At 40.7% G+C, this 23,920-nt stretch overlaps 2 protein-coding genes across 5 annotated transcripts; one reads left to right on the forward strand and one right to left on the reverse strand.

The window, feature by feature from the left end:
- Nucleotides 1-4: 4 nt before the first annotated feature.
- dync2i2 (dynein 2 intermediate chain 2) lies at nt 5-3,807 on the forward strand. Its single transcript, XM_020926135.2, has 10 exons — nt 5-147; nt 242-542; nt 650-910; nt 989-1,098; nt 1,269-1,426; nt 1,713-1,822; nt 1,903-2,067; nt 2,143-2,375; nt 2,695-2,852; nt 3,045-3,807. The coding sequence occupies exons 2-10, from the start codon at nt 465-467 to the stop codon at nt 3,281-3,283; spliced, it is 1,512 nt and encodes a 503-aa protein (XP_020781794.1). The 5' UTR covers nt 5-147; nt 242-464; the 3' UTR covers nt 3,284-3,807.
- Nucleotides 3,343-23,702, reverse strand: sptan1 (spectrin alpha, non-erythrocytic 1). Of its 4 annotated transcripts, XM_055153580.1 has the most exons (55): nt 23,573-23,702; nt 21,744-21,980; nt 21,539-21,664; nt 21,037-21,177; nt 20,669-20,949; nt 20,435-20,579; nt 20,208-20,362; nt 19,985-20,120; nt 19,807-19,908; nt 19,479-19,616; nt 19,274-19,384; nt 19,102-19,179; nt 18,833-18,988; nt 18,543-18,747; nt 18,225-18,406; nt 17,894-18,143; nt 17,548-17,664; nt 17,262-17,479; nt 17,051-17,143; nt 16,805-16,939; nt 16,436-16,584; nt 15,298-15,496; nt 14,860-14,964; nt 14,760-14,792; nt 14,635-14,670; nt 14,362-14,409; nt 13,891-13,982; nt 13,405-13,549; nt 13,149-13,330; nt 12,968-13,067; nt 12,694-12,891; nt 12,476-12,622; nt 10,845-10,948; nt 10,578-10,740; nt 10,417-10,431; nt 9,661-9,792; nt 9,437-9,574; nt 9,245-9,349; nt 8,692-8,900; nt 8,468-8,588; nt 8,233-8,354; nt 7,770-7,902; nt 7,565-7,663; nt 7,317-7,476; nt 7,157-7,233; nt 6,878-7,087; nt 6,504-6,800; nt 6,304-6,416; nt 6,144-6,161; nt 5,473-5,527; nt 5,192-5,388; nt 4,245-4,298; nt 4,025-4,171; nt 3,809-3,956; nt 3,343-3,738 (listed from the first exon to the last, which is right to left on the reverse strand). In XM_055153580.1, exons 1-55 carry the CDS (start codon nt 23,624-23,626, stop codon nt 3,613-3,615), a joined length of 7,437 nt encoding a protein of 2,478 aa, XP_055009555.1. In that variant the 5' UTR covers nt 23,627-23,702; the 3' UTR covers nt 3,343-3,612. The 4 variants fall into 4 exon arrangements, with proteins under 4 accessions (XP_055009555.1, XP_055009556.1, XP_055009557.1 ...); XM_055153581.1 differs by lacking the exon at nt 10,417-10,431; XM_055153582.1 differs by lacking the exon at nt 6,144-6,161.
- Nucleotides 23,703-23,920: the final 218 nt, after the last annotated feature.

A 23,920-nucleotide genomic window follows, 5' to 3' on the forward strand; every position in this document is an offset into this window, starting at 1 on the left:
TTATTGAAAGGTCTTACACATAACGGTAACATATGAAGTAAGAATGAGGCAGAAAAGTAGTCAATCTGGAACCGATTTATTAAAATTGGATTTACACCCGTGAAGTAAATTTGTCGATGTGATTTCAAACTCAAACCGCAGAAACTGGTATTTGAAATTTTCTTAAATATTATCTCTGGGTACACCTAATGTATCTACTACAACCTATTTTCCCACTTAAATCTTTTTTTTTTTTTTTTAGATCTTTCGTTATAATGGAAACGTGGGAAAACCATAAGACACTGAAGTGGCTCCATGATCCATGATTGGCTTACAAAAGACACGTGATGTGATGCTAAGCCATGTCGGAAAACTCCGAATTTATTGAGATGGACAAACACAATCTTCTCGTCTTAGTCTAATATGCTATTTTTACTACAACTGTGTATAATTTTTCCTATTTGGACAACATTTTAGAAGCTAGCATGTTTAGCGACGAGACCGTAGACTCAGTCTGTGTCCAGTCACTATGGAGACAGTCCCAACACTCGGAGCAGGATTCGGTATGTAGCGAAGGTCAACATGTCTAGTTCATGTAAATCAGATGTTAGTTGAGTTAAATATTGTCGGTATTGTATTGACTGTAAATATTGATCACATCTGGTTTTAGAGAAGCTGCCAGACCAAACAGCTGCGGAGTGCAGACGCAGAGGCACAATCTGTGATCACCAGCTTTAGCGGTACACAAACCCAGTTCGAGGACAAAGATGAGCACACTCTGTATGAACCAAACCCAAAGGAACTCGACAAACCTGAACTAAAGCACTTTCTGGACCGAGTGGTGGAAAGTGTTATCCGAGAGCTAGTCAAAAATGCCAGAAGTCACGCATTTGACGGATTTAAAGTCAGCTGGGAGGACCACAGTGATCTTGTCCGTAAAAGATTTAATATAGACTGTATGTTTGATGAGCAAGTCATAACAGTGAAGTTATGTGTTGTGTGCTTACAGGTTTCATGTCTTCACTGTCTTGAGCATCCCAGCGCTAAGGAGAGAGGTCTACATGTGACGTGTATATCCTGGAACTGTACTGGTTCTGTTGTTTCCTGTGGTTTTGGCCGGTATGGTTTTTGAAATAATCACCTTTAGGCTTTCATAAGTAGCCAGAGTATATGAAACAGCTTAAATGTAGGTTAAGGTTATGGCATATTTTAACCGTTAGAAAGAATAATACCAGAAAGAATAATTCACAATTCATTTATTTAGTTACTTTTGTTTTCTTTTTCTATAGGATAGATGATGGGGACTGGAGCACAGAAAAATCTTTTGTCTGTACATGGAACCTGAACAGAAAAGGCCTGAGTCCCACACATGCTGACATGGTCATAGATGTCCCAACAGCAGTAACGGCTCTGTGCTGTCACCCAGACCAGCCAGCCCTCATAGCAGGTAGGGAAGAACTGTTTTAATGTGTAACACTTGCATAGTTTTCAAAAGTAGAAATCCAAGACCAGTATGTATAATATTGCAACAGATTTGATTATAATTAAAACCATTTTAAAGCAACAAAAATAGCAGATTAAAAATAAAACAAATATGTGTATTTTTTCAAATATGGTATAGGTATAGTAATATTTCTGCACTTTTTTGTCTGCCCCTATATCTGTGATGTATTTAAAAGTCAAATTCTAGCTTTTGCTTTTTTAATGCCTGTAAATATGTGGTCTGCTTGCAGGGGGTCTTTACAGTGGAGAAGTGGTAGTTTGGGACACTAGCCGCACTCAGGATACAGTGTTGGCCCAAACCAGTATATTGGCAGACAGTCACAGAGAGCCAGTTTATAAGGCACATATCTTCGTTACAATAGATTGTCTTTTGGGACAGAAAGGCTGATGTTATACAAAGCTGCTTTTTTTTGTCCTTAGGTGTCATGGATGACCCTTCAGAAGAAGGGTGTGTTTGGGATTCTCAGTGCTTGTTCTGGAGGAAGAATCCTTCTGTGGAACTTGGACCAAAGCAGCCTAATTCTCAGCACAGGCTATGCGTTAATTTTGCAACAAGTTCCTCATAGCAATAGTGCTGGCTTTAAGGTGAGAGACTATAGCAAACACTTAAATCATCAATGTTGTTTTTGAACAACACTTACTCCTTATTTTTTTTGTCAGACAAAAGGCAGTAGTAACATTGGGGTCACTGCTCTGGCTAGATCATTCTGGGATTCTGACACATTCTTGGTTGGTTCGGAGGGAGGCTGGCTCCTCAGATGCTCTTTCTCATCTCAGAAGCTGGCAATGGTTGCTTCTGAGGGCCAGAGTGTCTCATTAAGAGCCCCAGCGGTCTTTTCATTTAGAAAACACAGTGGTCCTATTCATTCTATACACTGTTCTCCTTTCCACAGGTAGGCAGTCTTATGTACTACATACAGGTGCTATCCAATAAATAAGTAGACTATAGTTTAAATACATTTTTCTCTCAAGAAATGAAAAGTACCTCTTTTTAAAAAAAAATAATTTAGAAATGTTTGTCTTTAGTAATTTTGTGGGTTTTACACTATTGACACTCACAGAAAAACATAGATTTTTGCCTTATGAGTATTAAAATCAAGTTGTTTTTTGATAAATAGTACTTTTACAATGTAATATTGTAATTAATTAGATAGCCCTTGCATAAACATAATATTTCTGAAGTGACAATGTGTCTGTAATGTTTTATTTCAGAAACCTCTTTGTAAGTGCTGGGACGGACGGACTCGCGCACATCCACTCTCTGCTCCAGGCCAACCCAGTGCTTTCTGTCAGAGTTTCTGATTCTTACATTTTCCAGGTGCAATGGTCCCCAAGCAGACCTCTAGTGTTTGCTGCAGCAAGTAGTCAAGGTATTCATTCATTATTCGCCCTCTGAATAAAATGTAGTTAGCTTGCATTAAAATGTAAAAAAAAAAAAGTTAGAACAGTTTTTGAGTTATAGATCTACTAATGACACTGAAACTAACTGCAGCTAATTTATTATCGTCTTGCTACAGTGAGGGATGACTCTACAATCTTAATACTATACTTTCATTTTCTAGGTGAGGTGCAGATTTTTGATCTAGGACATGGGTCTTTGAAGCCTACTGCCACCATTGAGAAGGGTGGCAGTGGTCAAGCTGCGACGTGTTTGGCATTTAACTCCCAGAACACTCACCTCTTGGCTGTGGGGAAAACTGATGGCACAGCCAGCATATGGCAGCTCAGTGGTGACTTGACAGAGCAGGGCCCTAGAGAAATCAGTCAGCTAGACCACATAGCCAAACAAGTGGCAGAATGAGATGTGTTAACCTTTGGATGAACTGAAAAAAATCTTTAATAAATACACAAAACAACATGTTTCCAGTTCTAACCAGAAGCGTTTAATAAAAGCACACTGCAGTTTTCAAGGTGTTTACATTAACAGTGTATTATTCAGTGAAAGCAAATGCTAAAACGGCTAAACATTCACGTTCAGATACAGACAGTTATTATATTATTAGAAGCACATAGTTAGGACAAAGGTAAATGGCTATCACTGAGTATTTCTAGTGCCACATTCATGCAGTTTCAGCTTTGTGTCTGAGTGTGAAGCAAACGCATCTCGATTGATCACTGGGGAGCTATGAATCAGTTAACAAAAAGCGAGCGGGTAAATTCAACAAAGTCGAATGCTGAGGGCATCTCGCGACCCTTGCTGTCTAAGTAGGGTTTCATGTGTGACAGGCAGTAGTCTGCCTGCTCCTTGGTTAAATTCTGAAAGAAACAGAGAGTTAGACATTGCATTGCATTGAATCTGTATTCTAATAAAAGGCACACATCTTACCTGATACAGTTCCTCTTTTGTGACGTAGGGTTTGTTCTCTGTGCTGAGTGCTCTGAAGGCGCTCTCAATCTCTTCACTGGATTTGACGTTTTCTGTCTCACGGCTTATCATAAAGGCCATGTATTCTTGTAAAGACACATTTCCATCCCTGTGAACATGTTACTTATATTAAACAAGAGTAAGGGAATACACTACATTCAGATTTTAATTGCAAACCTGTTGGGATCTACTGTGTCAAGAATGGCTTCAAACTCAGGATCTGGCTCTCCTTCTTCCACCATCGGCAGGTCATAGCCCAGTGATCTCAAACAGGACTTGAACTCCTGGTGGTTTAGCCTTCCCGACTTTTCCTTGTCGAAGTGTCTACAAAAACATGTAAACTGATCAGGTTTGTCCATATACTTGGAGTAGCTGGTTAATGATGGGAGTTTCTTACTTGAACATCATGCTGAACTCCTTCAAAGCCTCTTCTGTCACGCCTGTTGTGTTCCTAAAGTCAGGGGGACAGGATTTCACCATCAGTGTGTGAATGTGAAAGAATGTTTTGATGAGGCCTTGTGTCAGAGTCCTGCATGGGTAAATTTTTGGAGACCCGCACCTGCCTGCACCCGCGCAGTACAGCACCGCACCCGCCTGTTAACCCATGATTATATCAAAGTTAAACCCCCACCCGCCCGGACCCGTTAACATTACCCGGCAATGCCCGCAATAAATCACACACAAAATAAAACTATTCTAACTGAAGCATCCATCAGAATACAAATTGAAAAGTTACGACTTCATGAATTACAATCAGGAAATCAGTACGAATAAAATTCAAAGACCTGAGTTTACTGTCAAAAATATAGTCATATTTTACTTACTTTTACTTTACTTCACAGGCATTATTTACTGAGCAGAAGAAACATTGATCAGGATGCCGAATTTTTGCACCACACATGTCACGGACTGAACCAGGACTGAACCAGGACTGATCCCAGGAGTGAACCAGAAGGACTAAACCAGAACTGAACCAGGACTAACTGTCGGAACGAGCCCAGAGGCGTGCCAGCGTAGACCGTTGGGTGACCACGAAAGGACCGGCGCATAGCTCTGCGCCCTATGGAGGTACGCGCAACCTTCACCCGATCGTGCTTTGCGGACACCCTGCTCCATGGGCTCAGGGTTCTCTCTCTCAAGTCCAAGATCAGTCCTAGTGTAGTCCTGGTTTAGTCCTGGTTTAGTCCTGGTTTAGTCCTGGTTTAGTCCTGGTTTAGTCCTGGTTTAGTCCTGATCCGCCAGTGTGTATTCAGTACCCGCCGGCATATCCGCCCATAAAATTCCAGAACGTTAAAAACTATTTGATATGGTGCAAGACTCTGCCTCGTGTGCATGTTTGTGTACCTGGCTTGTATCTGCTGCTCCAGGTTATGTTGCATCCTCATTCCTAGTTGATCCAGCTGGTCCCACTGCTGTGCAAGACCCACTGTGCTGTGTTCTGTGTATTTGTTGTCCAATATCAGTGCTTCTTCCATTGCTGCACCCAAGTCTTCAATCTTCTTCAGCTGGCTCCGCATGGCTCGGATCTCCTGGTGTTTACGCTATAAACAAAATAGGCAAATAACCATACCATCACAATAGTTTCTACTGCATTAGCAATAAATCCTCATACATTAAAAACTAACCTTGGTGGCTTCTAATTGGGACTCCAAGGTACCAGATTCCTCCACCATGCAAGATCTAGAGATCAAAAGTAACTTAAGATCCCAAGTAACATGGTTAATAATACCTTAAGATACCATTGTAAAACTTTATATTACACCAATTAAATGTTAAGGCTCTGTCAATGTCTAAACTGCTCGTTATTTCCATTTTAATATTTAATCCATGCCATTTAACTAGTGGTAACCCAATCCATGCATTTTTCTGGTTAGGGCTACAGCACACTGGCCCTGTGGCATTAGTATGATGAAAATGAACTTGCTAATGGCACGTATTATATGTGAATAAAAGGTGGGATAAATCTGTCTACAGAGACAACTGTACATTTGGTGACTGTTAGTAAAAACTGATGTGTGTGAGGTAAAGCTGGCCAGGGCACAGATCAGAGGCAATGGAAAACCAAAAAAGCTCGAAAGAGATTGACCTTCCAGAAAGATCATCAGCAACTTGGTACTGATAGACACAGATAACTCGTCGATAAGCTATGCTATTCAGAGAGAAGGTGAGGAGGAGGATCAGAAATAATTCTGTAAAATCATCAACAACCTTCTATAAAGAGCCACTTCCACACAGTTTTAGATGCACATTCTTCAGACACACACACACACCCATAAAGAAAAAAAGTGATAATAACCCGTCCAGCAGATATGTCCTGATTAGCAAAGAAATCCCAAGCACCAGCGAGGAAGCAGTGAACAAGAGGGGAGAAAAAAGACAATACGATGAGTATTTGTATCAAAAATGTCAATAAGAACAATGCAATCCAAAGATCAGTTTTGAGATGAAGGCTTTACCTGGTCTCCTGGAGCCATTGATGGAAAGCATTAGCATGCTGAGCAAACTCCTGTCGCAACTTGTCATTTTCCTCTTGCCTTCTCTGTTCTTTCTGCAGCTCCAACTCTCGCTCCTTCACAAAAAAAAACAAAAATACACAATTACACTAATTGTGAGTGACAAAAACATATTGGGCTTTAATGTTTGTAACTTTTCAGACCTTGATAATCTTTTGCAAATTTCTCCATGTTTCTTCTAAAGCCTCCATGGTAAACCAGGTGTAGGGGTTTGACATCACTTGATAACTCTTGATCTGCTGGTCCAGTTCCGCCAACTGGTTGAAGTCTGCCTGAGCAGAGCTGAGGGATGAGCGGAAGGCCTCATGAGCTTCACGCAATGCACGGATCTCCTCCAGAGAATTGCATCTAACTGGGTCTGTGAGGTCTTCCTCTGCATTCTCAAACCAGCTGTTGAAGGCAGATGCCTTCTTAGCGAAAGTCAGGAACAGATCTTCAACCTTATTGAGAGTGGAGACAAAATCATGCATAAATATACAGCTTAGTCTTGAGTATTCTTCTGCTTTCAGTAGTGAACCTTTCGGAAGTGCTCCTGAGCCTCCAAGAGTTTCTTCTTGCGAGCAGCAGAGTTGGACAGTAGCTGATTCCAGCGCTTCATCAGAGCTGCATGACGGGCCTCAATAGCCTTTGACTGGATGTGCTTGGCTGCCAGCAGCTGGTCTTTGAGAGCTGTGATGTTTGTGATGCCTTCTTGTTGGAAAGCCTGGAGGCCAGCATCAAATGTCTCCTACAACAGAAAGGAGATGTTAGACACTAAGTAGTGTGACAAAGTCTAATACTATATTAGAGGCATTACTTGTTTAGTAAGCAGGGTTTGCACAGAGGACAGGTCTCTACCATAGTCGTCAGTCTTTAGGCTGTTCTCCTTCTCACCTGCAAACAACACATGCACTGAAGACTGTCTGAGAAAAAAAAAAAAAATGTTGTATATTAACTAATATGGAAACTCTTTATACCAATCCAGGACTCCACAACATCCGCTTTCCAGTTGAATTGTAAGAAAGCAGAGTTTTCATCCAACTTTGCTTTCCTCTGAGCCGCTGCTCTCTCCAGCTCTGACACTTTGCCTCGGAGAGCAGTTATCTTTGCACTAATGTTGTCAACATGGTGGTTGTTCTGTTAATTATATAGTAGCAAATATCAGCAACTAAGCCAAAACACTGAATGAACTGAATGAATTTTTGCTGTATAGATTGTTTTTAACCTTCTTGACAAGCTCCTCTCCATTCGCGCACACATCATTGACTCTGTCCCTGTGCACTGTGAAATCAGTCTCAAAGGCTTCATGCTTCTTTAGTAAGCCCTGTCAGAGAATTACCCAACTGCTATAATTTACTGTATCAATGGTGAGTATTCAAAAGCAATGCTTTAAATCACTATTTGACAGAAGGACAGGAGAGATGAAGTACCTGCACTGCTGCCAGTGTATCACCATAATCCTCACTTCCCAAAAGGTTCAACTTCTCATTAATCCAGGCCTCCTCCTCTTCCACATTTGCAACAAATTGCTGGTACTCCAAAGATTCCTCCAGCCTCTTGCCCCTGAACATAATAATGAATTAGTCTTCTTTGGTGCTTTTCCATGGACTCTAAGGCACGTTGACAATTGCTACATCTGTATCCACATCTGCCTAGAGTAAACTGACAGTACCACCAATTATTTGCTCATTCAGTTCTGGAGTTTATAGACTCTAGAAAGACACATTGTGGAAATTAATGGGGTTCTGAATAAATTCAATGAACACATTCAAACAAAGGCAAGGTGACAGAATGACAGTAGGCACAGTTGGCTGGTGGGCAAACGCTCAAACCACTGCCACTCCAAACATTTAGCATCTCTCCATTCATTTACAGTAGTAAGTAGTCACATACCGTGCACCAGATAAGTCTTTAAGTTCCTTCCAATGATCAACAAACTGAGCAAGCCTCTGCTGGATCTCTTCTTGGCCTATTGTATTGTCATCAGACAGCTTTTTCCCCGTATCCAGCACTGACTGCAGGGACCAAAACATTTAACAATGTAAAGAAAAACGGCATTTAAACCCCAACATCTCTTTAAAGGGATTTGAATAATGGGATAGTGACACATTAAATGAATATCCCTCACCTGAATGGCTGGCTCATGAGCTCCAAGTTCAGCCTCTAGCCTTTTGTGTTTCTTCCTCAAATTCTGCACTCCAGTCAAATCACGTCCATAATCCTCCGAACTTACAAGCAACTTCTTCTCCCTGTGAAATGTGTGCTTAGTTAATTAAACATGTAACCATACAATTACTTCTTGAATCCATTAAAAATGTCATGGTCGACATAAGGTATATTTCTAATGCTTACTTGATCCAAGACTCCTCATCATCCAAATCCCTAAAGAACTGATGCAGGCGATGGGACTCGTTGAGTTTGGCACGGCGACCAGCAGCCATGTTCTTGATCTTGGAAAAGCGACCATTGACAGCATCGCGCTTATCTTTCACCTGTGAGGTGTCAAATGCATTACTGGCCATCAAGCCATCAGCCTGCCCATTCAGGTCCTTGAGACGATCCTAAAAAAAAAAAAAAAAAAAAAAAAAGGGACAATATTTTTTAATTACAGTAATTACGAAAATTATTGGACAAATAAAGTATACAATAATGAGCATGATGGACATCCTTTTATTATGCTTGATTTTACTAGCTATTGCCATTTTGAGGACTAGCAGACTTAGCATTTTGCAACTGAAATGAACTACTAAATAAAGTAGTAGTAGTGTTGTTGGGGAGGGTAAATGACAGGGATGGGATAATGGTTAAAGAGTGGGGTAGTCGTTGTGTTAGAGTGTGTTTTTTATACAAAAAGAAAAATGTAAATCAACGTTGTTGTTTTTTTAAGTATAACATAATTACATACCTCATGAGCAGAAATGTCAGCTTCAAGTAACTGGTGTTTCTTCAGCAGGTTGTTGACAGAGGCCAAATCTTTGCCATAATCCTCAGAGGCAAGCAGAGCCTCCACCTTAACACAACAATACAATAAACAATGAAATCTGTTAAATGTTGCATCTTTGTTTGGCATTATTTCAGTAAAATAATTCTGCCTTACTTCAGAAAGCCAGAAGTCAAAGTCTTTGATGCCAGTGTTGAAGTTCTGTTGCTTGTTGGCCTCCTTCAGTTTCTGGCTCTTCTCTGCTGATTTGTTGACTAGGAACTGCCATTGTTCATCTAGTGCACTGAGTCTGGCCTGAAGTGATGTGGTAAAAGAGAAGCCATTTTTGAAATATACATTTTGTTAAGGTTCATTTTTAGTCAAATAGTTGATCAGTGTACCTTGACGGCATCCTCACTGCCAGCACATGCTCCTCTCTGGATCAGTGCATTACCCGTATCTATGACCCCACGGATACGGTCGGCATTGGCGTGAAGCTCAGCCTCAAAGGCCTGGTGTTTCTGATGCTTACTCTGACAGGAGATGGACAGCAGACAGGTTTCAGCTTATATTCAACTTATATTTTTTGAATGAAAGAATATTGTGCTTCTCTGCACAAATGATAAAAGAAAAATGTGAAGATGAAGCTCAAAGGTGAGTTAGTCAATCTATGTTTAGGTACAAAAACTAATAAAAAAAAATAAATACATACAACACAAACCATAAAAGCAAATGGACAATGATACACATGACAGACATTCAAAGCACAAAATTACTGTGGAGGACAAATGCTTAATTTTAGATACATCTACATGAGAATGGTCACTGCAAAGCTGCTTTTAAATCATTATGAGCAACAGTCCGATGTCTACCATGGATAGAAATTTTACTTTTTAGCAACTTTAAACATGACGTTCTCAAATAATATGAAAAAGTAGAAGCCACAACCATCATCTAATTACCAATTAACAAATGATAAAACAAAATTAAGGCATTTCTAACACAATAGCAAATTAAACCCAAGTGGAAAAGAAGCTTGCACTTAGCTAAGAAAGCTCACTGCTTTTTCTACTACAGAGGGTGACTACACAAAAGGCAGACACAGACAAATGGAGGATATCTGCTCGGTTGTTAGTTAACACACTACTTGAACTTACCAGCAGCTTGGACAGCTAAAAAATAAAAAATAAAATAAAGACAGTGGGACGAAAATTCAGTCTCTCTTTACACAGAGTAGGGGAGTTACTTCATGTCAATGCAAAACAACGACAGAAAGTATTAGCATTTTTTATGATTTCATGTATTTATAGCTTCGTACCTGGATGTTTGTTGGATCTTTGTATGACTCATCTGTTGCAGTTTGAAGCTTCTCGCTGATCCAGGCCTCAATCTCATCCACATCTCTGCTGAACTGCTGCAGCGTCTGGGACTCACCAAGCTTAGAGCGCTTCTCAATCATCTGCGCCTTCAGACGACGCCACCTTCACCAAAGACAGAGACGTCATTATGCAACTTTAACACAGTGAGTGACCACTGCTTAAGCCCTGTATGGTCTTTAAGGATAGTAAGCCTGTAAGTCTTGTACCTGTCCAGCACTTCATTGCGGCGGGCAAATATTTCTGGTTTAGCATAATGGTCAGCACCAATTAATTGGTCAGCAAAAGACTGCAACGCTGCAATCTTCTCTTCCTGTAATAAAATTATAATTAAAATTAGGGGTGTCAAATTATCGCGTTAATTGCGATTAATTAATTACAGTCATATTTAGCACGTTATGTTTTTTAATCGCGTTAATCTCATTTTTAATCTCTAACTTTAGTGTTTCTGTATGTGAGTTGCTTTATTATAAAACCTGTTTTTATGTGTTGTTGGGACAACAACAACACACACACACACAGAAACACATTTATACATTTTTTTATTTCGGTAATTCCACTCATTGCCGGAAACCCACACAAAACGCGCGCAGTAAGAGAGATATAAACGTCATATTCACGTTGGCGGCGTCAGTCGCACAATGGACGAGGTCGAAGAGCCAGTAGAACAGAGGCAGCAGTGCACAGGTAAAAACACATTCGTGTCTTGGAAATTATTCTCCCGATGTGAAATATAAAAGAAAATAACAAATATAATATCGCCTGAAAACAACCTGCATAGGCTCATGATGTCTGCACTACTGTCCTATAGTGACCTGCCACATGAGGGGACACACACACAAACACAAACACACACACACACACAAACACACACCTTCATCATCGTCATTACGATGAACGCGCGGACCACGTTTCCTTCCGTAGACACTGCGCGAACACCGCTGTCCTCCCGTGAGCCGCGTGTGGACTTTGTTTTCTCGCGTACGCTGTGCGCCTCTAAACCAGAACTAACACCAAGACTAAAACCAGGACTAAACCAGGTCTAAACCAGGACTAAACCAGGACTAAACCAGGACTAAACCAGGACTAAAACCAGGACTAAAACCAGGTCTAAACCAGGTCTAAACCAGGACTAAACCAGGACTAAAACCAGAACTAAAACCAGGACTAAAACCAGGACTAAACCAGGACTAAAACCAGGACTAAAACCAGAACTAAAACCAGAACTAAAACCAGGTCTAAACCAGGACTAAACCAGGACTAAACCAGGACTAAACCAGAACTAACACCAGGACTAAAACCAGGATTAATCCATTCCAGGACTAAACTAGGACTAAAGTAGGACTAAAGCAGGTCTAAACCAGGTCTACACCAGGACTAAAACCAGTGATCTCATATATAAAGTATTTCTCTATCAATAATATTTTTAATATGGTTAAGGAAAGACTGATCTTTTTATTGTCTTTAAGTAGACAAAAGTTATTATGTTCAGATTTCCTCGTCTTTGCTACTTTACAGCAAACAGTTTCTTATTCATGGAGACTTGGGCTCAACAGCCAAATTGGAGAGATTTGTTAAACAATAAATGACTTTATAAAGTCACTTTTTAAAATCTATATCAGTCTTTTGATCTGCCACAATAATGTAATAATGAATTTAAATGAAAATACCTCAAATTGAAGGCTTTTCTCAGCAATTTTTAGGTGAGATTAAAATGAGATTAATTAGATTAATTAATTACAGATCATAATTAATTAATCTCTCAGTTTTTTTAATCGCATGACAGCACTAATTAAAATACAGAATTTAACCAGTAAAGATGTATAATGTCCAAACAAACCTGCACATTGATGGCCTTGTCAAAGTCTTCATGCTTCTTGATCAGAGCTTCAACACTGTCCAAGGAGTCTCCCTTATCATCACTGGCCAGGAAGGCTTCACGAGCGGCCATCCAGTTCTCCGCCTGCTCACAGTCCCTGTTGAACAGCTGCAGGGGAGAACAGATCATCAGAATCCCCATGTGAAGTGTTTGTGCTCTTGATTTTAAGGACACAATACCTGCAGCTCTAGGCACTGGTCCAGCATCATGCGACGCTGCACCCATGCTTTCTCCAGGTCAGCTCGCTCGCGGTCAAGAGCTTCAAGTTTTTGCTGAATTTCAGGACTCGCATAATGGCCTCGGGCCAGTAACTGCTGACCGAACTGTTCAAATGCCTGGAAGGTTCCAGCCCGTGCATCGATTTCGGTACGGTGCTCCTGATGAAGGAGCACATTGTTCATTCATTATTACCGTGAATTGACAGGTTCCTTACATAAAGTTGTTAAAAATTACCTGGTGCCTTTCCAAAAGTGCCTCAGCTCCTGTCACATCTTTCGCAAGCTCCTCTGAGGACACCAGGCCGCGGATGCCATTTATCCAGGACATCAGATCTCTAAATAACGTCAATATGTTACAGAAATGCAATCACATTGTATTATCAATATGCAAATGTGTACAATTACCGCAAACCCACCTGAAGTCAGACAGGAAGCGCTGCAGGTCATGAGAGTTGCCGAGCTTGTCTTTGCGCTGGTCTGCACGTCCCACCAGACTGCTCCAGGCTGTGTTCAACTCTGTGCACTTCTCCTGAATGTCATCAACTGCCTCTGGATGGGACTGGATCAGACGCTCTGCTGTTTCCCCAAGAGAGTTCACCTAAAAAAGGGGACCAGTTACAATGGCAAAATGCATTTAAGATGCACGTAAGCTTAAAACAAAGGTTATCGCACTTTGTCACCAAGAGCAGCAAGGTCCCTCTCAAAGCCTTCATGTTTACGCTGTAGGGCCTGAACACTGGCCAAGTCATGTCCATAGTTGTCAGTGTTGAGTGCCTGGTTCTTCTCTTCAATCCATTCTTTGGTTTCATCAGCGTCTCTGAAAAAGAAAGTCCCCTTTTAGCAAAAAACGAACAAAAAGTCAAATTGGCCGCTGATCAAGGCAAAAATAACGTGATTGTGCTAGGCAAAGTGGATCACCCATATAGGTGATTGATGGGGCAGCTAGAGGCACAGCTTTTAACAAAATTCCACTGTTGCTATAGCTAGTTATGAAGTTTGATCAAAATCTATCATCAAAAGCCTATTTTTTTTTCTATGGCAAAGTCTATATGAACGGTATTGGCCATTAAAAAATTCAGATGATTGATATTGGTGATCTGCCTTAAAAATCCAGAATGAAGTACCTCTAATTGATGCACATATCGTGTAAACTTGTACCTGTGGAACCGCTGCACCTCATGAGCACTTCCCAGCATGTTGCTCCTCTCCTCAGCCAACTGTTGCAGGGACCTCCACCGGTTATTCAGTTCCTGAAGTGAAAATATAATGTTGAAGTTTATTGTTAAAACTGCAATTTTTTATATGGGTTTAGTGAACTTTCAAATGAAATGGTTAGTTAAACTGAGGATGTTTGACAGTGAAGATGATATAAAATGTATATTGATGTTTATCAGATAATTTCACAAATACAAGAAAATGCTGAATAACTGTGGATGCACTATAGAAACAAAGGCAAGGGACGACATTCAAATTCAAGCTGTGACAAACACTACTGTAAATTAATGGATGTAAGAAGAGACGGCTGGGATGGGAGAAGTCGAGTAGCACGGGCAGGTAGATGGTAATGGAAAACAACAATAGGAACATGAAGTCATCCCAAAACTACTGGGGTAAACTAATCCATCTTACCTTGATAGTATTAAAGTTGGCCGTTGTTTGAACAGCTAAGCGTATATTCTATTTACAGATGGAAACAAACAACAAATAGAAAAGGAGAGGACAAGAACACCAAACCAGTCAAGACTGTTAATATTCTCTTCATCTCAAGGCATTCATGACGTAAATGGGACTATAATGCAGTATAAGGGATTAAACACAGTGCAAACTGTCGCCACAATTTAAACTCTAGAATAACAAAACAACAAAACAATTTAGTTTGGTAAACAAAAGAATGACGCTTACCTTCCATGGAGAAGCAGTCTTGGAATCAGCTTCGTCCTGTTCAGCAAAAAACATACAGATTTATCACAAATTACAATGCAACTGCAACAAATATTTAATAATTATTAAAAATAATCAAACTGCACCTTTCCAGGAGCTGCACCAAGAACTTCCTGTTGCTGTTAAAATGATAAAACATGAGTCACAATGATAGACTTAATATTTGAGTGGCCAGTTTGAGCTTACCTGAGCTTGAACCATCGGGGCCTCTTCAGCCATGAGCCCTTCAGACTCTAGCTCAGAGGCCACTTTGTTGATGTCTCTGAGACGGGACTCATTAGCCTTCAGATCCTGCAGACCATTATTGTAGAGTATTTAGAAACAGATTCAAGCAAATTACCCATTTATTTAGGTAATATGTTTATTACAAACAGTAAAATGTCAGTGTCTTATATTATATACCAGCAATATCTGTGAAGCTTAGATCTCAGCAAGTAAGTGCTGTGCTGGTGATGTGTTTAGCAATTCATATTTTACTTTTTTTAGTTAAATCTTCTTGTATTTATTTAAAATGTACTTTAAGAATTGCATAAAATCACAGATCTTATCACAAATAGAATAAGAACACTTAATGTTCCAAATTGTATACATGCATAGATGTTAAACTACTAACAAAAACATCACCTTCTGGAAGTCATCAAACTTCTTCTGAAGGACCTCCACCTGCTCGAGGTCAGAGCCCACCTCCTCACTGGTCAGAGCACTCTCCTTCTCATTGATCCACTGCTGTAGCTCATTGGCCTCTCTGAACAACATGAACTTCTTGCAGCTCTTCTCCAACATGTCTTTGCGCTTTTCTCCCAGTTCTTGTAAAGTGCCATACCTGACAAGCAAAGGTGAAATACTGAGTCAACAAAACATAAGAACATAACTGTAGAAATACATGCATTCTGCAGTTAGCGGCTGAAGCCACGACTGGTTTATGGGTTTTGAATTTTGAACATTTAATAAGTCATGCTTTACTCATGAAAATTTGTCCTTTAAGGTATAGCACCATGACAAAGCAACAAAATAATTGAACAAAACAATGACACGACGACAAGATGTATTATGAGCTATTCTCCTCCTATACTCCTTTTTAATCCACATTCAAATGCTTAAGAATTCTGACAGAAACTGGACACAAAGCAATCTTCAAAAAAACAATACAACAATACTACAGGATCTACATGGCTTTGAACAATGAGGTTTTGTCACAGACTTGAACATATAAAACTATCTCATTATGCAGTTGGCTATGAGTACTGTTACAGCAGATGTACAGCTATTATTTTAACCAAATTATAAGAGGTTCTATGGGTAAGCCTGGGAAAAGAAAGAATGGATAAAGGTAGAGCGGTCACTTCTATTCATCTGCCGAATAGAAGGAGATAATGTAGACAGAGCAGATGGTTTGAAGGCTGCAGAAGTGTAGGACAATCACAACACCCAGAGTAAACCTGGCTCCTACTCACAGCTCTTCCACCTGCTTCATGCGCACAGACACGCTGCAGGCTTCCTTGGTGACCAGCCTGCCCAAAGCAAGGCCAAGGCACAGCCAGACAGGTTTAGGTTTAGTTAAGGACAGTGAGAGACAGAACAGAAAGAAGGGGCGAGGGCGAGAGAGTTAATGTGTTGGTTGTTATTAGTGATTAGTGCTCAACAAGGCAGAAAATAACGTGTAGAATGTTTCCAGTACACACAAAATTTAGGATTATCAGATTCAGATTCAAGAGTCAAAAGGGTAAATTATATTTAGTTAAATGAAATATTTTACTCTTACTGATTCTCAATCTGCTCCTGGCGAAGAGCGATGCTACCATGTTCATCCAGCAGGTTCTCCCGGGAGGATGACTGCGTTGGGTCCAACTTTTTGACATAAGCAGCAGGAACAAAGCCTTGGCGGTCATTAACCTCTACCTTCCACCAGTCCTGCAAAAATAAATAAATAAATAAAAGCATTGTATGTGTATAGACCAGCTTGTGTGTAGAAAGTGAGACAAAGTCAATCAGTCAAATCGAAACATTGTCATTCATTAAATGCAATTTGGGAGTAAGTGTGCAGGGTTTGTTTCACTTTCTACAGTATGTTAACTGGAGACGCCTCACACCAGTGATGTATGTATACCTATAATGCTAAACCGGACTGTACCTTGTTGGTGCTATTGAGCAGAGTAAGGATATCTCCCTTCTTCATGGTCACTTCACGTGGACTCTTCTCCTGATAGTCGTAGAGAGCCAGAACTAACTCTTTGCCTGTCTCATCATCAGTTGGAGCCACTTGTTGCTGAAAATAAAGACATTGTAAACATTAGAAAATATATATGTTATTTAAATATGTAAACATTTTTGTAATTAAAGCATGATAAATGTAATTGGCAATTCAAGAAAAACATACCCTGCAAGACTGGGCCTGTTCCTTTAAGGCCTGGATGCTGCTACCATAAGCACTCAAGTCAGACATCAGAGCTTCATGCTTCTTCAAAAGAGCCTGTTAATCAGAGAAACCTCTTTAACAATCTTAAGGCACAATGTAGTGATGAGCAGGAACCATCACATTTATACAAGCCTAGGTGATCATTTGGAATTTATCAGCTATTTTGTTGTACCTCTGCAGAGTCTTCATCTTTGCCATAGTCTGTGCTCCCCACAATTGGCTCCTTCTCCCTCATCCAGGACTCTGCCTCATTTGCATCGGCAAAGTACTGCTGGGCCTGCAGCGAGTCCTCCAGATCCTGTCTGCGCTGAGAAGCCTTGGCTTTCAGGGTATCCCATCGTCCATGAAGCTCAGCCAACTTGGCTTTCACCTCCTCACCAGCAAAGTGGCCTTTAAAATTAATTTAAGTTAGAAATCTGACCATGACATAATCACATGTTCATAATGGAAAACCATACCTTCCTCCACCATAGCCTCTCCTTTCTGGCTGACAGCCTTAATTCGAGGTTCATGGCCAGTGATCTCAGCCTGCAAAGCCTGGTGCTTCTTGAGTAGGTTCTGAACACCAATCAAATCTTTACCTGTACACAAAAATGACATCCATTTCATCTACAAGCTCATGGAACCAAGCTCTGTCTTAAATGTATGGTTTGTGTGGAATACAGTTGCACTGAGCCTTTTTGAAATGCTGTACCAAAGGTAAATTGCACATTTTTTGTGTGTGGCCATATTCATTGCAAAAAAATCTGTTTTCAGATTTTACAACTATACAATATCTAAACCAAACTTTGCATGTTTCTACACCTTTACCTCGATTAGTAGAGGCAGCAATGGGCTCTTTCTCGCGGATCCATGTCTCCTCATCCTCCACGTCTCGGAAGAGCTGCTGAAGACGGAGAGAGTCGGAGAGCTTCTGTTTACGGGCTGCCATAGGCTCACGCAGGGCCTCATATCGGACAACCAAAGCCTCCTGCTTCTTGCGAATATTTTCTGCGTCAAAGTGTCCGGCTTCCTGAAACTGGCGAGCCTGAATGGTTATACCATCGATGCGATCCTAAAGGAGGAGCAAAATTACAAGGATTTTTATTCCAAACTCATTAGCCAAATAAATGCTACAGCACACAGTCATATGTACCTGATGGGCAGCCACATCAGCCTCCAAAAGAGCATGCTTCTTCTGCAGGTTCTGAACACTGGTCAGGTCTTTCCCATAGTCATCAGAGGCTAGGTGACCCTCCACCTCATATAGCCACAACTCAATGTCCTCAACATTTCTGTTAAATTGCTGCTGCTGATTGGCCTCACGAAGCTTGATGCCTGATAAACAATGATTTATTTTATATGTATGTATATGTGAGTAGTATATATATATTATATCATAATATAATATAACATATTTATATATATTTTATAGTATATTAATTCAATTGAATGAATGTGTGTACTGTCTTACCTTTGAGCTCTGTAGCCTCGAGCAGTTTTTTCCACTGGGAACTGACCTCCTCCATGCGTCCAGCTACCTCTGCAGAGGCGTAGTGTTTTCCATCAAGCAGCTCCTGCCCAGACTTCTGCAGTGCATCGATACGGCTCTGGTTGGCTGAGAGTTCAGCCTCAAAGGCCTGGTGTTTCTGCACCTTGCCCTGCAGGTTGGATGGATCCTAATAAAGTAAACACAGAATTATAAGCAAAATTACAGGTAGCCATTAAAAAAACACCAATTTACAACACTGTTGACCAGCAAACCTTGTAGGCCTCATCAGTAGCGGTTTTCATCTTCTCGTTGATCCAGCTTTTGAGCTCATCAGAATCCCTGAAGAACTGTTGCAGGTGGAAAGAGTCCTCCAGAGCAGCCCGTCGAGACTGAGCACGGGCATGGAGTGCATTGCGGCGGCTAAGCAGCTGTAAGTACGTAAAAGGTGTTTTAATAGAGAAAGAAGCCATATTCTTTTTTGCCAAATTTTTTCCCCCCGCAAAAACATACATTAAGTAAAGGACACTGCACTGGTACTTACAGCATCTCTACGAGTAGCCACGTCATCTTTGGCATAGTGATTGTTCTGGATTAGTTTGGTGGCAAATTCATCCAGGGCCTGAAAAAACACAATCATTTTGATATTCACATCCTTCCTGCTCCAATAACGACTAATTTTAATTAAGATAAAATAATGAATAAGCATGATGTACAGTGATCTTCTCTTCCTGTGCACTCAATGACTTCTCAAAGTCCTCGTGTTTCTTCAGGAGTGCTTCAACACTGTCCAGAGAATCTCCAAGGTCTTCATTTAGAAGAAAAGCCTAAAAAAAAAAAAAAAAAAGGTTAAAATTATCATAATTTTAACCTTTACATATTTTATGCGATGTGTGATTCTGGTTCTGGTAAGATGTTTACCTCCTGTTTACTCATCCAGTTGTCAACCTGCTCCGTGTCTCTGTAGAACAGCTGGAGGTCCATGCACTGCTCATACTGTTGCCGACGAAGCTCCCACAACTCCAGCAGAGAGTCCTTCTCCTCAGTCAGTATGGTCAACTGTAAAAGAAGCCATGTAAAAAATTTTAAAAAGTTACGTATGTAACTACGGTTCTATGAATCCTGGATGACCTCCAGAGAAACATACGCAGTGAACGTTCAGTTTTTTCTGCACAGCCCTCTGGTGGTCCAGGGCAATGAAACAAAACTCATGCTAGCAAAACCATGAACCGAAAGCTTTAACTCTTACCTTTTCTTTGACCTCATCAGAGGCATAGTGCCCTGAATTGAGCAAAGCTTTGCCAGCTTCATCAGTTGTTCGAAAGCTATCCTCATGGGCATCAATCTCTCCCTGTCAGCACAACGAGACCTTTTATTTTGTAAAAGATTGTCAACTAATAGTTTGCTAAGGTGCTTAAGTAATTTACCTTATGCTCCTGGTGGCGGTCCAGCAAAGCCTCAGCCCCAGCCACATCATTAGCAAGTTCGTCAGCATTGATCAAGGCCTTCATTTCAGTCACCCAGCTGGTCAGATCCCGAAAGTCTGCAGTGAAACGCTGGAGTCTACAAAGTACATATAAGCATGAAAACCATTTAAACGTGAAAACCAGTGATAAAAGACAACATATATCTCAGCAACACTGAAATGACCTGTAGGAGTCATCCAGACGAGCATGGCGCTCAGCAGCCAGAGTGCGGATCTGCTCCCAGTTGGTCACAAGTTCATCCTTCTTCAGGTGAATCTGGGAGGCATTTTGGGGATGTGTCTGCTGAAGCCTCTCTGCATCACCACCAAGTGTATTGACCTGACAGAAGAGAACATATAGTCAAATATCAAATGTCCCTCATACGGAGGTTTCAATATTAATACATTATACCTTGTCCTCCAGAGCAGCCAAATCTCGCTCCAGTCCTTCATGCTTGCGGAGGAGAGCTTGTACACTCGCCAGATCACGGCCAAAGTCATCAGAGGCCATAAGCTGCTCTTTTTCTTTGATCCAACTGATTGTCTCATCTACATCTCTGTTTGTGATAAACATATCCTCAGTTATCACTACAAAAGTGCTATAAGACTAGTTGAGTAATAGATTACTCATATGGTCAGCACTTACCTGTTGAATCGCTGTACTTCGGCAGCTCCAAACAGCTTGCCCTGCCTCTGCTGAGCCAGGCCTTTGAGGCGTTGCCAAGCAGCGTTGACCTCCTCCTGTTTGCGGACTATGAGTTCAGCCTCTGGGTGAGACTCTTGGATCAGTTTTGCCGCCAGTTGATTGACTTCATTAACTCGCTCCTCGTGAGCTGCCAGGTCAGTCTGAAACTCCTCAAACTTCTTCTGCAGAAGCTCCACATGCTCCAGATCCTGACCCAGCTCTTCAGAGGTGACAATGGTCTCCTATACAACAGTTCAGTAGGTACATTTACAAGGATGGAAAACTAGAGTGACCAGTAACATTGCACATTGCATATGTAATTTATATACCTTATCACTGATCCAGTCAAGGGCATCCTCACATTCACGCAAATACTGGACTAGTTTTTGGGCTTGCAGGAGGCGCATTCCTTTCTCCTTAGTTTTTTGCAAAAGAAGATCCCAAAGGCGATGGAGTTCTTCAAGTCGTGTCTAGTTGGTCATATAGACAACATTAATGATAAAAATGAAAAAAAAAAGTCAAATGTTACATCAAAAAGGAGAAGTTAATACACTGAAGTTCACATTATAATGAATAGGCAGTAGAGTAGTTAAAAGAACATGTAATAGAAAAGTAATTTGAAAAATAAGGAATCCTTTAAATTAAGATTTCAAAAGCAAATTCACAGCACTCAAGAGTCAGAGCAGGGTAAAACCTACTTTAATATACTCGGCCATATTGAGACTTGTAACTATGGGTATTTGTTGTGTCCGGTAAGGCGTGTAAGACTAAATCATATAAAAGTTTTGTTACAGTACATAAGCTATGGCGGTCTGATTTCAATAGACTTACTCGAATAGTCTCAGAGGAAAAGTGGCCTTCATTGATCATGAGGCTTCCAGTTTCGTCCAGTTTGATAATGGCCCCAGCATTGGCTTGAACTTCAGCTTCAAACGCTTGATGTTTCTGCAGCTTACCCTAAGAATCCAAACATGACACAAAGGTTAACAGAGCATATACTGGCTTAAAGAGACATGATCCATCTGTGCCAACAAACCTGCAAGTTGGAGGGGTCCTTGTAATTTTCATCAGAGGCAATTTGCAGCTTTTCTTGGATCCATTTCTCCAACTCATCAGCATCTCTGCGAAAAAACTGGAAGCGGTAGGAGTCCTCAAGCTTTTGCCGACGCACAAGTGACAGCTCCTTGAAGCGGCGATAGCGGTCAAGAACCTGCTGCCGGCGCTCCTGGATGTCCTCAGCTGTTTCCAGAACTTTTCCTGATGCATCCATTTTCTGAAAAACACAATGAAATTACAATTTGGTTTCATGACCACCCTTATCTATTTGTGACTATAATATGTACAATAGCTGTTTATGATCTCCTGATAAAGATTATAAATCTCAGTGGGGCATTCCTGATTAAATAAAATGTCAATAAATAAATAGATAACATTGGTCAATCTTGTGATCAATGTGATCTGTATCTAGGAGTGAAAGAGAACACCCACAGACTTGTCTTAAGCAGAATAATAATATTTGAACAATTGTTAATACAAACACCCCCCTCATCTTGTCAAAAGAGGCTAGCAGCTGAATCAGTAAAATGCCAAAGAGGGGGGAGTGGGTGGGGGCGGAAATTCCACACTCATGTGAACAGTCACCAGGCATTGCTCCACAAAGACACCACTGCAGTCAGCCTCTGACCAGTGGGCCTCAGAGTTCGGGACCAACAAAAAAGCAAAACCACAGTATGAACAATTCCAATTAAGTAGAAAGAGGAACGTTTTTGGTTATCTGTAAGTGCTAATAAACTCTAGATTCCACTGCCAAAATTTGGGAAGGCCTTAACAGACATGCTTCCTGTAACTCCACCCTTGAAAAAAGCGGAAGAGGGATACTGACTGGTTAATTCAAGGTCATCAGAAACAATACACAGACATGGAAAAGAAGTGAATAGGATGTAGTATTAGCAAGTCCTAAATGGGTCCCACAAAGTGAAGCCTATATGTAACAGCACAGTTTATTTGTGTTGACAATGCATGTTTTAAAGGCATTATCTCATATCAGATACTACAATGGTTCAGGTTCACACACAAAATGAGGATTAGTGGCGTCAGCAGTGAAGTGGGGCTGTACTGCAGCTGGACAACAGACACCACATCCTGCCCCAAGGATAGCATTAGCTTCACAGATGCATGGATACCCCCAAACCAACATATGACAACCAAAGCATCACAGAGTAAATTAGCAGATAAATCAAAAGCCCCTCCCCCTCAGGGGAAGCTGTCCTAGTTCATCCGGGTTTATCTGACCTCAGTCTTGTTCTGTCAATCATTAATCAAGTGACACATGCAACAACGGTCTGCAACACAGAACTGCATGCTAATTTATAATTTTTTTTTTTTTTTTTGCATATTGTCAAAAGGTTTCAATAATCATATGTTCAATATTTCAGTAAAGTTCATATCTGTCATTACTGCATGTGTACTGTGTGTAAAGATAGAAGACGTCACTATAAACCGGACCAAAGAAGCTGATAGGAAGGCGTTATCTATTCGCACAAGATGGACGAAACCTTAACTTCACTGCAGCGTTACCCACCCACACACTGATACAAGCTCCACAGAATGGAGCACAACACAACAGAATGACAGCTCACATTTAATTTATAAAATTGGACATGTGACTTAACACTAGCATCACATGCATCTTTTATGAGAAAGATACTGTAATGTTATGGCACAAGCATCATTATATAACAATAAAGAGGGCAAAAGGGCAAACTAATTTCCTTTTAACTTTAAAATGCAAATCCAAGCAAATTCACATCAAACATAAAGCATGCTGAACAAAGCCATGCATGGATTAGATTGCAGTATACTTACCTGTAAATACATCTGACTACTTAAGTAAGCATTATAGCTTACATAAGACAGCATACAAAAATTACTAAACAAAACCTAAGGTTCCTCTCATGTCAGCAACCAAAAGGGGAGAGAATCAGAGTCCAACACACAGAAGTTTACAGAAATGCCCTCTGTAGTGCAGACAGACGCAGTGTACCTGCAATGACTTTGCTGTTTGAGAGAGCGAAGATGTGGCCCAGCCCAAAGACATCGACAGCACATTACACAGCAAAACAAAGCATCATGGCGGCACGATGGCTCGTAGAAAACAAGCTGCATTTGGGCTGGTTTCTTTCAAGTACTCCAGTTTTCTAAATAGGCTATTCC

The sequence above is a fragment of the Boleophthalmus pectinirostris genome, unplaced genomic scaffold (genome assembly GCF_026225935.1).
Source record: "Boleophthalmus pectinirostris isolate CB_2022bp ecotype Guang Dong unplaced genomic scaffold, ASM2622593v1 HiC_scaffold_18, whole genome shotgun sequence".
NCBI lineage: Eukaryota > Metazoa > Chordata > Actinopteri > Gobiiformes > Gobiidae > Boleophthalmus > Boleophthalmus pectinirostris.